Source organism: Corvus kubaryi, unplaced genomic scaffold, assembly GCF_017639235.1.
Source record: "Corvus kubaryi isolate FWS band 111438036 unplaced genomic scaffold, C.kubaryi_AGA036_p1.0 37266, whole genome shotgun sequence".
NCBI lineage: Eukaryota > Metazoa > Chordata > Aves > Passeriformes > Corvidae > Corvus > Corvus kubaryi.
Window position 1 is genome coordinate 6,164,300 of NW_024581081.1, and position 13,513 is coordinate 6,177,812.

Below are 13,513 nucleotides of genomic sequence, written 5' to 3' on the forward strand. Positions count from 1 at the left end.
GCTATTTACATGAAGAAGTGCTGGAGCACCATCACCAAGAGATTTTTCACGGGGCAGGGCAGTGCTTCCACATTAGCGCTTCAGAACAGTGAGGCTGACCAGGAGATCTGATCCCTAGGATGGCTGCAAGGAAACCCATAACCGCAGCACCAGTGTTTTTCCACCCGTCTTTGCTTCCTCTCAGCAGCTACCATGAATAACAAGCAGGAAAAACAGAGGCAGGTTTTGAAGAGAAATGAGGGCAGTTGGGGGGGGGGGGGAGGGTGGGAGGCAGGCCTGGCTTATGCAAGAGTGGGTATAAAAGGGGGAGCCAAGTACCCCTCCAAAATCGGAGAGTGGGGCAAAAGGAGAGAACACACCTCACCGCTGAAGAACAGGTTTGAGAGGTCTGTGTTTCTTTGTACTTTTACTGTGGCTGTTGCAGGGAGAGATTCATTAGAAAACGTGTGGGCCACAGGCTTGTTTTGCATAGGGGATGCTTGTAGGAAAGCTTTGCTTTCACCTTCTTTGGTTCCTTGTTGCCAGAAAGCTTTTTGCCCAAATTCAGCGCAGTGCAAGTTCTCTGGCACAGCTCTCTTTAAGGGGAAAAATCCTTGGGCACCAGATAGGTGAAGGGCAGGATAGAGACTTTGCTTTCTAAAGTTGAAGCTCTATCTTTAAGCACACTCTGATTCCTAAAACCATGGCAACCCAACAAAAAAAGCCTGACAACAGAGTCCACATATAGTAATTGGAATAATGCTCATGCACTCCTGCTTAAAAATGGCTCAGAAGTAAAATGAAAGACTAACTGTAGTTAAGGACTACTAGGATGAAATGTGTTGCCAGTGTGGCAGGATATGTTCTTCGTACTCTGAAAACTTCTCCTTTAGAAGAAACTGTTAGAAGATAAAAGACAAAGATCTAAGAAGTGTGCTGGTGTGTGATGCATCTTAATAGGGGAATATTAATTGAGTGAGCACAAGTGAATGGCAAATGAGGGGGGGAGCTGTGTCTGAGCTTTTTCACATAAGGTGAAATCAAATGTTCTCCCTCATTACTGGGGCCAGCCAAATTTCCAGTGGTCCGAAGCAGGAGGAGCACTGTGGTGAAAACAGGACACTGAACATTTCCTGGTGAAAATTCTCTTTCTGGAGAAAGCTAGGTATTTTAATTTGATTACTTTATTGATGGGGGGGTAAGGATGGGGGGCAAAAGATAGACTTCTGTATTCCTCAAAGACATTGACCATTTTTTATCAACAGAAAACAATAGAACTGAGTGCATAAACACCAAAAGAGATCCAAAGGTCGAGTTGGCTGAAAACCTTGAGAAAGTTCAACTAAACTGAACTTTCTGTATGTGGCAGAGCCACCAGACCAGCATGCTGGAGTTGTTGTTCAGGTGCCTCCTGCTCCCGCTCTTCTTCAAGCCAGCATTCCCTGCAGCAAGGGATGCCTGATGTAGGGATGGTACTTACAGCAAAAGGAGACCAACAGCTGCAGCATGGCTTGGTCATGACCTTCAGGGGAGCTGGAAGCAGGAGATACCCAAACAGCAACATCCTCTGGATGCTACAGCACAAAGGCATAATGATTTAAGGAAAAAAAAATACAGTGGTTGAGGGGTTTGTGATTTGCCCTTTCAGTGTTTATTGTCCACAGCAAATATATAACTCTGACAGCTGTACTATATATTATTAGCACCACTTGTAGCTTATTAGCCAAAGCCAGTAATTCTTTTTAGTAAGGATACTTTTCAGAGTTTTACAAAACACAAGGTGCCCTTCCATGAAACAGCCTTTATTTTTGTGCCCTCAATACAGAGAGTATTGGGCTGGGTTTTCTTTTTATCTGTGTTCAAGCCTCATCTAGAGGGACACAGCAGACCAGCTCATAGGCTCAGCATGGTCTGGCTCTTTGTGCACACTGCTGATGCCTGCCTAGTGCCTCAGGTGGACCCACATGGGTGGTGGTGCAGAAGATAAAGATTTGGGCTGTGCTCACGTCCCACCCTCAGCTCCACTGGCCTCTAAGGGACCAGCTGTCTCCCCAGGTCTGCCTGTGGGAAGGACTCCCCAGGGTAGAGGGGAAAGAAGGGGGATGGCAACCGGAAACCTAACTTGATCTTTTGGCATTTAGCTGAGCGAAATGTATTTTTCATGGAGGAACTACTTCTCCCTTTGCTTGTATTCTTAGCTGGGCTAGAAGCATTTTAAAGCTGTCTGGAGATGGTGCAGATGCTCAGGGATTGTTCTGTGGGCAGATGCTTCCTCAACTGAGATGCTCAGGCAGCATGAGGACAAAACACCTTGAATATTTCAAGCTGTTTGTTTAAGCCTTCAGTGTGTGATAGCATGTTATACAAGCCTGGGCTCAGAACCACTTTTGGACCTCATTAGAGTGAAGGTAATCAGTTTGTTTAAATGAAAAGCAGAACTGCAGAGACAGAAATTTCTCATCTCTTTAGCGTTAGGCACCTGGCACACAGCCCTTGGGCTGGCTGGACTCAGCTGTTCCTGTCTCCACCTTCATCTCCACCAGCTCCAGCTGCCCAGGTGCACTGAAAACATTCCCCTCTCTCAGCTCTCTCCTTGAACCGAACATGTAGCTGGGCACTGCGGTACAAATCATGCCTGACTGGCCCTCTAAAATCAAAGCACAGATGATAAATCAGCCCTACTCCTGTTAGAGCCATGGGATTTTAACTACTACGAATAACAGGGGCACTGAACAAGACCCGGTCTGATCAATTGCATTATCCCTGGTTTGATTCACTGTTTATTTGCTTAAATAGGAAGAAAGGGCACACCAAAATTGAAAGATTGTTTCAAAAGCAGCAGAAAGATCTGCAAATCCCAACCCCTTTTCCCAAACAGGACTTGGGAGACTGAGACTGGGAGGGATGAAGTCTTTGTGATCCAGCTCTTGCAACCTCACCTATCTGGCTTTCATCTTCTCTATTTCAACACGTTTTGTTCAAGAGGAGAAAGAACAAAGCCTTGACATTCTGAACAGATCAAAAGGGAAAGAAGGGGTAAAAACTGAGAGCTAAATCACTTTATTCTGCAGTAGCATACACACCTCACACACTGGTGTGTCCCCAGGCTGCAAGGTAGAGATTAAAGGCAATTTACCTGTGAAGACAAAAATCTGATCCAACCATACAACAAATATAACTACAAAGAAATCTGCATTCTTTCAGTCTGGCCCAAAATGAGGTATTTTCAGCTCCTATAATCAGTTATTCTGCATAGTAAAACGCCTGTGTCTGTCTTAGTAAATGTGTAACTGCAGGCTGCACAAGTGCGCTGGGTCTGGCTAAAGGTTGTGTATCCACCCCTGGAACTTTCGATGCAGCTGGTGTTAAGGCAGGTTCAGGTTTCATTGGGGCCTGCCTGGCCTGAGGTAACTTTTCTCGGCCCCCCAGGCTGTGATGTAAAGCAGCTTTGCGCAATGCCGCCGCAGCCGTGTAGAAAGGGCAGAATTCCGCCCCAGTCCCACCGCCCCGGGGGGGAGAGGTGTCGTGAGGAGCTCGCCTGAGGGACGACAGCATCGGAGGGACAACAAAGGGGCGACACCCCCCAGGACAGAGGCGAGTAAGCACTCTTACTGGATTTGCTTTGAATGCTGCTCTTTCAACTCAGGTGTTCACGCTTTCCCAAAGGGCTCGGGGCTCTCTTCTTTGGCCAAATAAACGAGGCTGACTTTCCATAGATGGGGCTTAGGGTAAGTGCTTGGCAGTGAGAACTGCTCCTCTTGCTTCTGGTCATGGAACAAAAGCTGACAGGGGGGCTCCGGCAGCCAGAGAGAAGTGACCACTGGGTGCCAATGGTGCCTAATGGCACAGCCTGCCTGGGTGGCACAGGGTCACCCTCCCTGCTGTGCAGGAAAGATTAAGTAATGCCTCAAAAGAATGGTATGATGGAGAGAACGGTGTGGGGAGGGCATTCCTTCAAATTTGTGGCTTTTTGGCTCATTTTCCTGAGCATCCCAATGGGAAAAATGCATTGAGTAGTCTAGAAATCCACTAGCACAGTAGCTGGGCTAACTGTGAAAGTGAAGTTGGGAAGGCACCTCCCAAGATAATTTTTTAACCAGTCAGAAGCAATGAATAAGCTCTGTCATGCATGTCACATGCTACCAGCAGGTTTGGGGAGGTGAAGAGGGGCCAGGAGCAGAGGCGACAGCACCACAACTGTGCTGCCCATACAGTAATTTAGAGGATGAGGTGGGAGTTAATGGGGAAGAACAATCCTTGGGTGAAGGCACAGGGACAGATCCACAGCAGGTCCTCCCCTGCATGCCTCTGGGGTGCAAATATTTTCAGGCTTGACCTACAGGCATTCAGTACGAAGACACTTAGACATCCTGAGTGACCATCACAGCAACAGAAACTCCATTTGCAAACTCAGCAGTTAGATAGGAGCCTACAGCCTGGGAATGTAGATATCCATGTTAGCTGGCATATGTACTTAGCAAGATATGTCTAATTACCAAGCATCTGCACATCTCCATTTTTGTATGTGCAAGAGAGTAGTGATACTGGGATATTATTAGGTATTAAATACTTGGGGACCCCTCAGGGGAAAGAATATGGTTATGCATTGTAAATTAGGCTGGGAAGGGGCCGGGTCTTGAATAAATAGATTTAAACCCAAGCACTTCCACCCTGTGTAAAGTGTTGGTGAGACAGACATTGCTCTGTGTGCTCTCAAAAGGCTCAGGCTTCCAGAATTACAATACCTGACAGACTGGTGCGTCTCAAAAAGCCTTGGAGAAAGAGAGCAGAGAGGAGGGCTTGGGTACTGCCAAGGCATTGATAGCATTTTGCCCATCCAATGAGCTCTGCAGAACTTGAAATGGGTGAAAGAGGGTGAACAAAGCTACAATGAACAAGGAATTACTAGAAGAATAAAAATGCAGCTCTGAATAACAGCATTTTGGCTGATGATATGCATTACAGATGCATAATTTTCAACACATTTGGATTTCAAATACACAGATTAACAGTCATATACTAGAAATCCAAGAAAGGTGTACAGCAGAATTACCAAAAAGCTGAATATAGGAAAAGAGAGAATTCTAAAAACATAAAATTTGTCAGTGGGTATACATGTGTGTGTTTGTGTATCCATGACATTCTCATTCCCAATATGCACGACATCCTTTGTAAAACAAGAGCAGCAGGTGGTTTTTTAACTCAGGAGAAGACTGCCTGAAAACCAAAGTAAAACCCAGCCTAACCCTTCTAATTATGTATTCAGATATTGAAGGTTTCAGTGTGAGCACATTTATATAAGGGAGCCTGGAGTGTGTTTGCCTAGAAGCTAGAATAAATGTTTGCACTGGGCTATGAAAAGATACCATGCTCTGCTAGTGCCAAGTATTTTGCTGACTGGACATACAAAGCAGGATCATTCCATGTTTGGACCTTAAGAGAACTGGTTTCCAAACCCACTTCCTGCATAACAGCAGGCAAATTGCTTAGCCTGTCCGTGTGTCAGCAAAGCTCAGTGCAGCAGTTTGCAGAGATGGCTCTGACCAGGTCCCAGGAACAAATGGTGTTGCATTTGTTGCAAACCAAGGTTTTGCAGAAGTCGCATGCTCTAGGTTTGCAGGCATAACCAGCATCCACAACCTTTCCCATGCTAAATACTTAGAGTACTGCAGTGGGTAATGGAGTCACATCTGTTTTACCATTTCCCACCTGCTGCCATTGGAACTGGTATCTGTCTCATCCTGGGCTTTTGAGGGGGCAGAGTCAGACCAAACACCACTAAATACTGAAGTTCCCACCTTTGTAATGCCAATGCAGCAGTAGCACCTCAGGCTGTGATTAAGAAAACTGTACTTAAAACAGGCTGACCAGTCTCCTTTCCTCCTCATTTCTTCTTTCAGCAGACACCGTGGAGGCAATTTTCCAACATGAATCTGGCAGCAGATCTTCTCTGTTTGTTGGCTTGTCTTACCGTGGTGACTTGTGACCGGGTCTACGTCCATCCTTTCAATTTGTTTTCTTTTAAAGAGAGTGACTGCGACAAGCTGGAAAAATTGGTTCAGGAGGGAAACACCATTGTCCCTGTCTCCATTGAGTCCCAAACCACACCTGAGTATGAAGGTGACGTGAATGACAACAACAAGCTGGAAGCCCCAAGCCTCAATGCCTGGGGGAAGGAGGAACGGGGCTACCTGAGGGACTTGGTGTACGTCCTGGGTATGCGGTTTTACAGCACACTGCAAAAAGCACAGAGGGGCCAAAATGTGCTCCTGTCCCCAACCAGCCTCTACAGCTTCTTGGGGTCTTTCTACCTGGGCGCCTCAAACCAGACAGCACTTAATTTGCAGGGTTTTCTGGGATTTGTTCCCCCCTCTGGAAACCCTGACTGCACTTACACGGCAGTCGGAAATAATTTACTTTCCAGCCTGAGGACGATCGAAAGGCTTGCAAACAGCGAGGACGAGGAGCTGCTCTTCTCCAAGACACTGAGCCTCTTCTCTGCCCCTGGCCTACCCCTATTCCAGCTGTTCATGGAGCACTTGCTCCTCAGTGCTGATGCATTCTACACCCGAGCTGTTGACTTTACAAATCCAGGCAAGGCAGCAAAACAAATAAATGCCTTTTTGGAGGCCAAAAGCCAGGGACAAAGCAAGTGCTTACTGGCAGACATCGACCCAGCCGCCGACCTGCTGTTTGCAATGGATGTCCGCTTGGCAGGTATGAGGCAGCACTGCTCATTTTGGGAACAGGCATGGGGAAGGATGGGCGGTAACCCTGCTCCTGGGAAGGAAGCGAGGTCATGCCTGGCCAGTGGGGAAAGGGAAGGACTCAGATAAAAGGCTGGACCTCTGCTCCCCACCACTGTGCCAGGGGTCCTGCCTGCACTCTGCCATGAGCCAGCAAGGGCAACAGGGAAGGAGGAGGGGGGGGGATGGCATCCAAGAAATTTTCCTCATCCAGGACACTAAGGATTAGGAAAGGTGCGGGAAGGTGCATGAGAAAGAATTGCGCAGCATTTCTGGCAACAAAGGAACTAAAAGTCAAGAGGGGCCTCCAGCAAGGTTGATCTGGGTGTAGCTTTAAAGAAAGCCAAAGTAGCTGGGAGTAGCAGGCCAGAGGTACAGATACAAAAAAGGCTAAAAAATATAATGGGCATGACTCCTCCAGTGACTATTAAACACAGAAGTCTGGAGGCAACATCTGGCTCAGGAAGCAATCAAACAGTTGCTTTGTCAGTTATGGAAGCAGGGCAGCTTCTACAAACCTAGAAGAAACAAGGTAATTATTTTCATTGACGCTTCATTGCCTAGAGTCATTCCATGCTGCTGGCCGAGAAATCCCCCTGCACTGCAACTGAGCCTTCTCTTCTGAGTGTAGCCACTTTCCTAGATCCTCATCACTGAATGTAATACAAAGACTGCACACTTCAGACAGCTTGCCTACCTGTAACAGTATTTCAGAAAACTTGCAGTGAGCCCTAAGTTCCTGAGTGGGCCTCTACTGCGAAAGGTGGAGTTGTGCTGCCCAGAAAACCTTTTTGTGCCTCCATCTTCCCACCTCAAAATTGGATGTCAAGTTTTCTTTGCCTTTCATGGGTGCTGTCATTCTCTCAGCAAGCTGTGTGCATCAGCTTTCTCTTCATTGCAAGGTCTACCACAGATACGATATTACAAAAGTAATTGTGTTACAGACTCGAGCATGGTCACAAGAGCAGATTTTTCCTTTAATAGAACCATTTTTTCCTCTTCTCCTGTATTGGAAACTTGTAATTTGTATAAGCTTAGAAACACATGCTCAAGGGTCTGCCTCACTGGGTCAACTCTACTGCCTCCTCTCTCTCAGAAGGTGCATTTGAAATGTAGTCTCCACATGTGGGATGGACAAAATTGGCTCAAGAACAAATGAATCACATAAGCAACTCTCTTCTAATAAACACAGAACATGACTTTAGCATTTGCTTTGCCATTTGGTTGTGAAGGGGCATCCATGACAGCTGATGCTGTCATGCTCCTTGTCTGTCCCTACAGCTGCAAAATGCAAAAAGTACGTTTTTTGCTCTGGAGCATGTTATATATGCTCTGAGATGCTATTAACAGCCATAGCATTGCTAAAGTGACATGAATCAATACAAAACAACAGCTAAAGGTTCCCGTGGTCTCAAGTGTTGTTCATTTGCACACAGTTTTTTTCACATTTGTACACTTGCTGCCAAGCAGGGTCTGCCACTTAGAATTCAATGCAGAACATCAGGTGCAAGTTTCACTGATAGACGTAGTATTTAGTTCTTCGGGGTCTTTTTTTAGTTGTGAAATAATTACAAAATGTATGAAAATAGCACTGTGGGACTGCACAATCTTAAGCACCCCCCTGGTTAAACTCTCTTGAACAGACAACTCGTACCAACTTCATTTTTAACTAGAAATTTGTTAGGATGTTTTTTGCTTTTGTTTGTTTGTTTTGGGGTTTTGTTTGTTTGTTTTTTAAGTAAAAACTTTCCACAGAAAGTCATGCTCTCAGTAAGTTTGTCAGGCTGGCATAAAGCCTGTATTATAGAACATGGAGATCATCACCTTAAGCAGAGACATACACCATTTATTTCCTGCACTCCCAAGTCAGTACTGCAAACTACTATTTTACCCTCCCAGGCTATGTCTTTGCTCTGTGACTGACACCATTTTTCACCTCAGTCATACTGTAGACACTGGTTTCTTTCCTAACCCAGTGGGGTGCCAAACCTACATCTCCTGTGTCCTGATGTGAGAGATCTCCGTGTAAGAAGCCACTTCTTCCAGTGTGTCAGCTCTCACCTTCTGTAGATGGAAATGGCCATATTAGGGCCTTTCAGGAGAGTACATACCCAGTTACGTGTCTGAGGGCACACCCTCACCTAGCAGGGAGCCATTTCCAACACTGGGCTGCTGATTTGATACTGTTCACAACTGGCACAGTATTAATGGACTCACTCCCAAGGTCAGTAGCAGAGCTTTGAAATTTTGCAGTATTTTCACAAGAATATTTAAAATCAATTACTACCCCATCTTGTTACATCTGGCTACCTGCAGGCTCTGTGCTTTTTCCTTCTTACAGTCTTGACTTCTGCAAATTCTGGTTATACAGACCCTGTGAAAGTGTCTCCTTTCTGCTTGCATTCCTTATTCTTACAAAAGAAAAAGGTGAACAACTCTACTTCCTTATTCTTAGTTTGGTTACACCTTCCCCATCTCCTACCTGCCGCTTCTTTTGGTGAAGTTAGAGTAGGTGAAAGTGCCTAAATGCTCTTTTAATGCAAGCCCATTCAAGAGGCAAGTGTTCATATGCTAAAAAACCACTTACTGCAGATTAAATATGTTAGGATCTAGCATTTAACTGGATTTAATGGAGGAAAGAGTAGTTAACAGTACATCTAGACCAGTTTCTATTTTAAATTAATATACCAATAGTAATTAATTTAATGTAAGGAGCTGCTTTCTTTACTACAAAATATACATCAGTTTTCCTAATTCTGTAATTCCACTAAACAATTTCAAGATTTCTGATCTCTGCCCTTCTCACTGAGGGCAGTAGTTTCTTTAATGCTAACAGGATTATCTGTCCAACTGGGCAGCAGCACGGATCTGTGGCAGTGAGAAGATAACATGTTGAAATGCAAAGCTGCACAGAAGCAGTGGGAGGTGAGAGCAAGGATTCTCATAGTTGTGAACTGGGAAAGAAATTTATTTTAAAGTCTAAGAACTGTTCAAGTATGTCCTTTTTAACCTCCTTGGCTCAACCAACACTTCAGTGTTGTGCTTACAACCTTCCCCATTGCTTTGGTTTGTAAGATGGTAAAAAGGGTGAGACCTCAAGCAGAGCTTGTGCTGCCTTCCCTCTCCTGAGCCCACCCAGCTGCCTGAGAGTGCTCCTGCAGCAAGGGCTGGCCCTGATGGATGTGCTTCCAAACATGCCATCACCACACTCAAGGGAAAGAGAGGAAATCAAGCAGACCCTCTGCACAGGCCTGTGAGCCCCTGGGGACTATGTGGCAGCCTGGGAGGAAGTAGGCAACCAAGCAAGCAGGGACACTTTCCAGTCCCCAGGAAAGGCCACAAAGCCAACAGAAATACAGCAGCTTTGGTCACAGTCCTGATGATTGTGGTCCCTGTGCTGTGAGCTGGTACCACCAGAAGGCAGATTAAAGGGGGGATACATATGTTTACAGTAGCTAAATGTGATTTTATACACGCAGTCCTTCTCTAAGGCACAGTGTGTTGTTCTTAAAAAGACTGGCTAAGGGGCAGAGGGGAGTAGGGAAAAGAGAGAAGAATCGATTTCTCCTTTCTCAATCTGTTTTTCAGTGAATTTTAAGCAAGCCTTCCTGCTCAAAGAGCCTCAGGAGTTCTGGGTGGATTCAAACAAAAAGGTCTTGGTCCCTATGTTGTCTATCACGGGGACGTTCAAGTACAAAACTGATGCCAGTGGGGCTTTTTCTGTGGTGGAAGTCCCCATCAGCAAGACGGCGCTGCTGGTGCTGCTGCAGCCCATCAATGGCACTGACCTGGAGCACGTGGAGTCCGAGCTGACATGGCAGTCCTCAGCCTGGCTCCAGCAGCTGTCCCCAAGGTAGGGAAGGGGCACATGCACCCTCCCATAGGGAGGGAGGGGATGGGGTGAGCCACACAGGCCTGCCTGCTCACCTGGGGTCGGATCCAGCCAAGGAGGCTTTATTACCAAGCACAAAGAGAAACCCCCTGCACAGCCAGGGGGCTCACTTCACAGGAGCTCAACTTTGGTGGGATCAGCTTTTTATCTGGGGGTATTTCAAGGAAATGAGCAAGTCCCGTTGCATCCCACCCATGAAGTGGGATGATCTGAGGTTTAGCAGCAGACCCAGGGTGAAATCTGGGTCAGTTCACACTTGGAAACAGTAACAGGCACCCACTGTGTTTGTGCCCCCACACCAAGCACTTGTTGCAGCTGTTTTCACATGCCCATTCCCCAGGACTGCCCAGCCACGATGTTTTCACAGTGGAGAACAAGCACTCACTTGCCTCTCTCTCTCCATCTCTCTGCAGAGAAGTTAAATTAATGCTGCCGGCATTGACACTTGAAGATAGCTCTGATTTACAGGAGCTTCTTGCAGATATGGAACTGCCGGCACTGCTGGGGAAGGGCGCAGATTTCAGTAAGATAAGCAACGCCAGTATAACAGTTGGAAAGGTACAATATTATCACCGGCATTCAAAAAAAATCATGCTTCCTGCACAGTTTCAGCCTCTTAAACTGAATAAATTTACCTAGAACAAAGCAGTCAGAGCCATGTAGGGGACTATTACATACAGTGTATGTTTTGGATTTAGAAGGAGAATAATGTTGATAACACAACAGTTTCAGTTGTTGCCAAGTTGTGGGAGGAATGAGTGAGCAGCCGTGTGGTACTCAGCTGCTGGCTGGGGTTGAACCATGACACAAGGGTAACATGATTACAGACCAGCCCAGTGTAAAAGCAGTTATACAGCTTTTGCATGTTATGGACAAGTACTCCCAACACTTTTTTTAAACATCTGTGGAGTACAATGTGCTTTATTATTTACTCAGACTCTCATTTGTCCCATCACGATCGTGCTCTGATGACTCCAGAGTTACTCATATGTTTTTCCTTTCAGGTAATAAATAAAGCCTTTTTCAAACTGGCCAGTGATGGAACAGATCAGCCAGAAGAGCCCGCAGCACAGAAGGAAGATGGGGCATACGTGGATGTAACACTGAACAAGCCATTCCTTTTTTCTGTTTTCGAAAAGCAGTCAAGAGCAATGCTTTTTCTTGGCAGAGTAGTAAACCCTCTGCATGAGGATTAAATGCAAACACAGAGGATAAGAAAGGAGTGGAATGATGCACATTTCCCATCACCACCTTCTTATTCATCAGATACTTTTGTGATGTTGTTGAGTGCTCTACTTAGCTTTGAGATGAAGCAGTTAGCATTTGAAATACAGCTTTTTGAAAGCTAACACCTTGCAACATTTCATCCTTGTTCATCTATTTCATGTGAGGTGACTGACATCCTTCCTCCAGCTTCCATTTATTGTCTCCCTTTTGCTCCTAGTTCCCCTTTTTGGATGCCGCAGGGCAGGGCAGTGTTTCGATGCAAGGCATCACCTTGAAAAAACAGATATATAAGCAGCATTTACTATAGAAAAGAACCTCTTCATTCTTTAAAAAGATTTTTTAATTGTATGGTCAGTTTTGCAAGAGAGACCCCCTTTTACATTGCAGTGAAGATTTTACAACTATCCACAGAGATTTCTAGCTTCATCAGCAACATTTCCCTTCAAAATGCTGCCAACAGCACAGGCAAGCTTTGCTTGTCCCACTGAGACAAGATTTTTTGCCTTGGAAGCAAAAACATGCTTAGAGGAAGTTTCTTCTTTCTGCAGCCCAGATGGATATGTTCACTTCTTAACTCTATGGAAATGCTAAAAATAGGGTTTGGTAGTACTAATGAACTGTGATGGATAAATTCTCAGAGTGTGACAGAATTATCTCTGATTTTTTTAGGGAAAAAAAAACAAACCACAAGGTCTACTATTCCAATATAATTCAATTTCTTGGATTACTTTATAACCTGTGAGGCATTCCTTACAGCCTTATAGCAAAGAAGGACATTACTGGTTAGAGTCCAGTTCTGTAAACTTTAACATCCAAACCATATGTTCTTTAAAAATAGCATTAATGGCAACAATATATATTAGTATAAATAGTGGATGTGGTGCTGCTTCTTGAGAATAAAATGATTACAGCAGTCCAGTCCAACTCTTAACAGAGTCATAAAAATTTGGATCATTAAAGTGGAACAACAGATTATTAGATGACTGTTGAATTAGGAAGTGAGGAATTGGGAAACAAACCTTGGTACTAAGGAAAGCCTGGAACAAGGATTTCCATGTCCCATCTCTAGATTTATTGTTAGCACTGATGGCACTTAGGAAATAACTGCAAGCCTCTTTGGCATATCATGTGAGACATATCCCACAGTGCACAGCAGCTCATTATCATCCACAGTGGTCGAAATGTGTATCTAATCTAAATGCACTAATGCCAGCAGCTTGCTATCAGTGATGTTGATATGTGACACATCCTTGTAGTTTAATGGAAAATGCCATAACATTACAAATAAAATAACCCTCAAGAATATTAGCCTACAGCATCCATGTATTTATCCGTTTATATTGTATGTATTCCAGATGCTCTAACATCTAAATACTGTACTTGTTTATATACAGAAGTAATTAAGTATGAATATGCAGAGTGGAAAGACACAAATAAACCCACTTCCAAGTTTCTTTGCGACAGTTCAGTTGGGCTTTTGTCCATAAATAAGTTCAGGCTTCTGAAATCTGCTCCAAATCAGATTTATGTCTTTAAGACAGTAAGTTGCATATTATCAAGCACTACAGCCAATGGCATATCTGTAAGAATGAAAGCGGCAGCTTCATAATAATTTAAATGTTATCCCATTTACTTGTTGAAGTCAGAAGGTAGCATTGGCTACAAATGA

At 44.8% G+C, this 13,513-nt stretch overlaps 1 protein-coding gene across 8 annotated transcripts; it reads left to right on the forward strand.

Annotated features, from left to right (window-relative positions):
• Nucleotides 1–281: 281 nt before the first annotated feature.
• AGT (angiotensinogen) lies at nt 282–13,298 on the forward strand. Of its 8 annotated transcripts, none has more exons than XM_042025224.1 (6): nt 362–386; nt 3,409–3,577; nt 5,883–6,696; nt 10,314–10,578; nt 11,031–11,175; nt 11,622–13,298. In XM_042025224.1, the coding sequence occupies exons 3-6, from the start codon at nt 5,907–5,909 to the stop codon at nt 11,811–11,813; spliced, it is 1,392 nt and encodes a 463-aa protein (XP_041881158.1). In that variant the 5' UTR covers nt 362–386; nt 3,409–3,577; nt 5,883–5,906; the 3' UTR covers nt 11,814–13,298. The 8 variants fall into 8 exon arrangements, with proteins under 8 accessions (XP_041881154.1, XP_041881157.1, XP_041881158.1 ...); XM_042025225.1 differs by having other exon boundaries at nt 3,409–3,573; XM_042025221.1 differs by having other exon boundaries at nt 363–386; nt 5,880–6,696.
• The last annotated feature ends 215 nt before the right edge of the window (nt 13,299–13,513 follow it).

Coding starts and splice junctions, on each gene's coding strand:
- AGT (XM_042025218.1), top strand. Junction 6,697..10,313: donor AATGGATGTCCGCTTGGCAG/GTATGAGGCAGC, acceptor TCTGTTTTTCAG/TGAATTTTAAGCAAGCCTTC. Junction 10,579..11,030: donor CTCCAGCAGCTGTCCCCAAG/GTAGGGAAGGGG, acceptor ATCTCTCTGCAG/AGAAGTTAAATTAATGCTGC.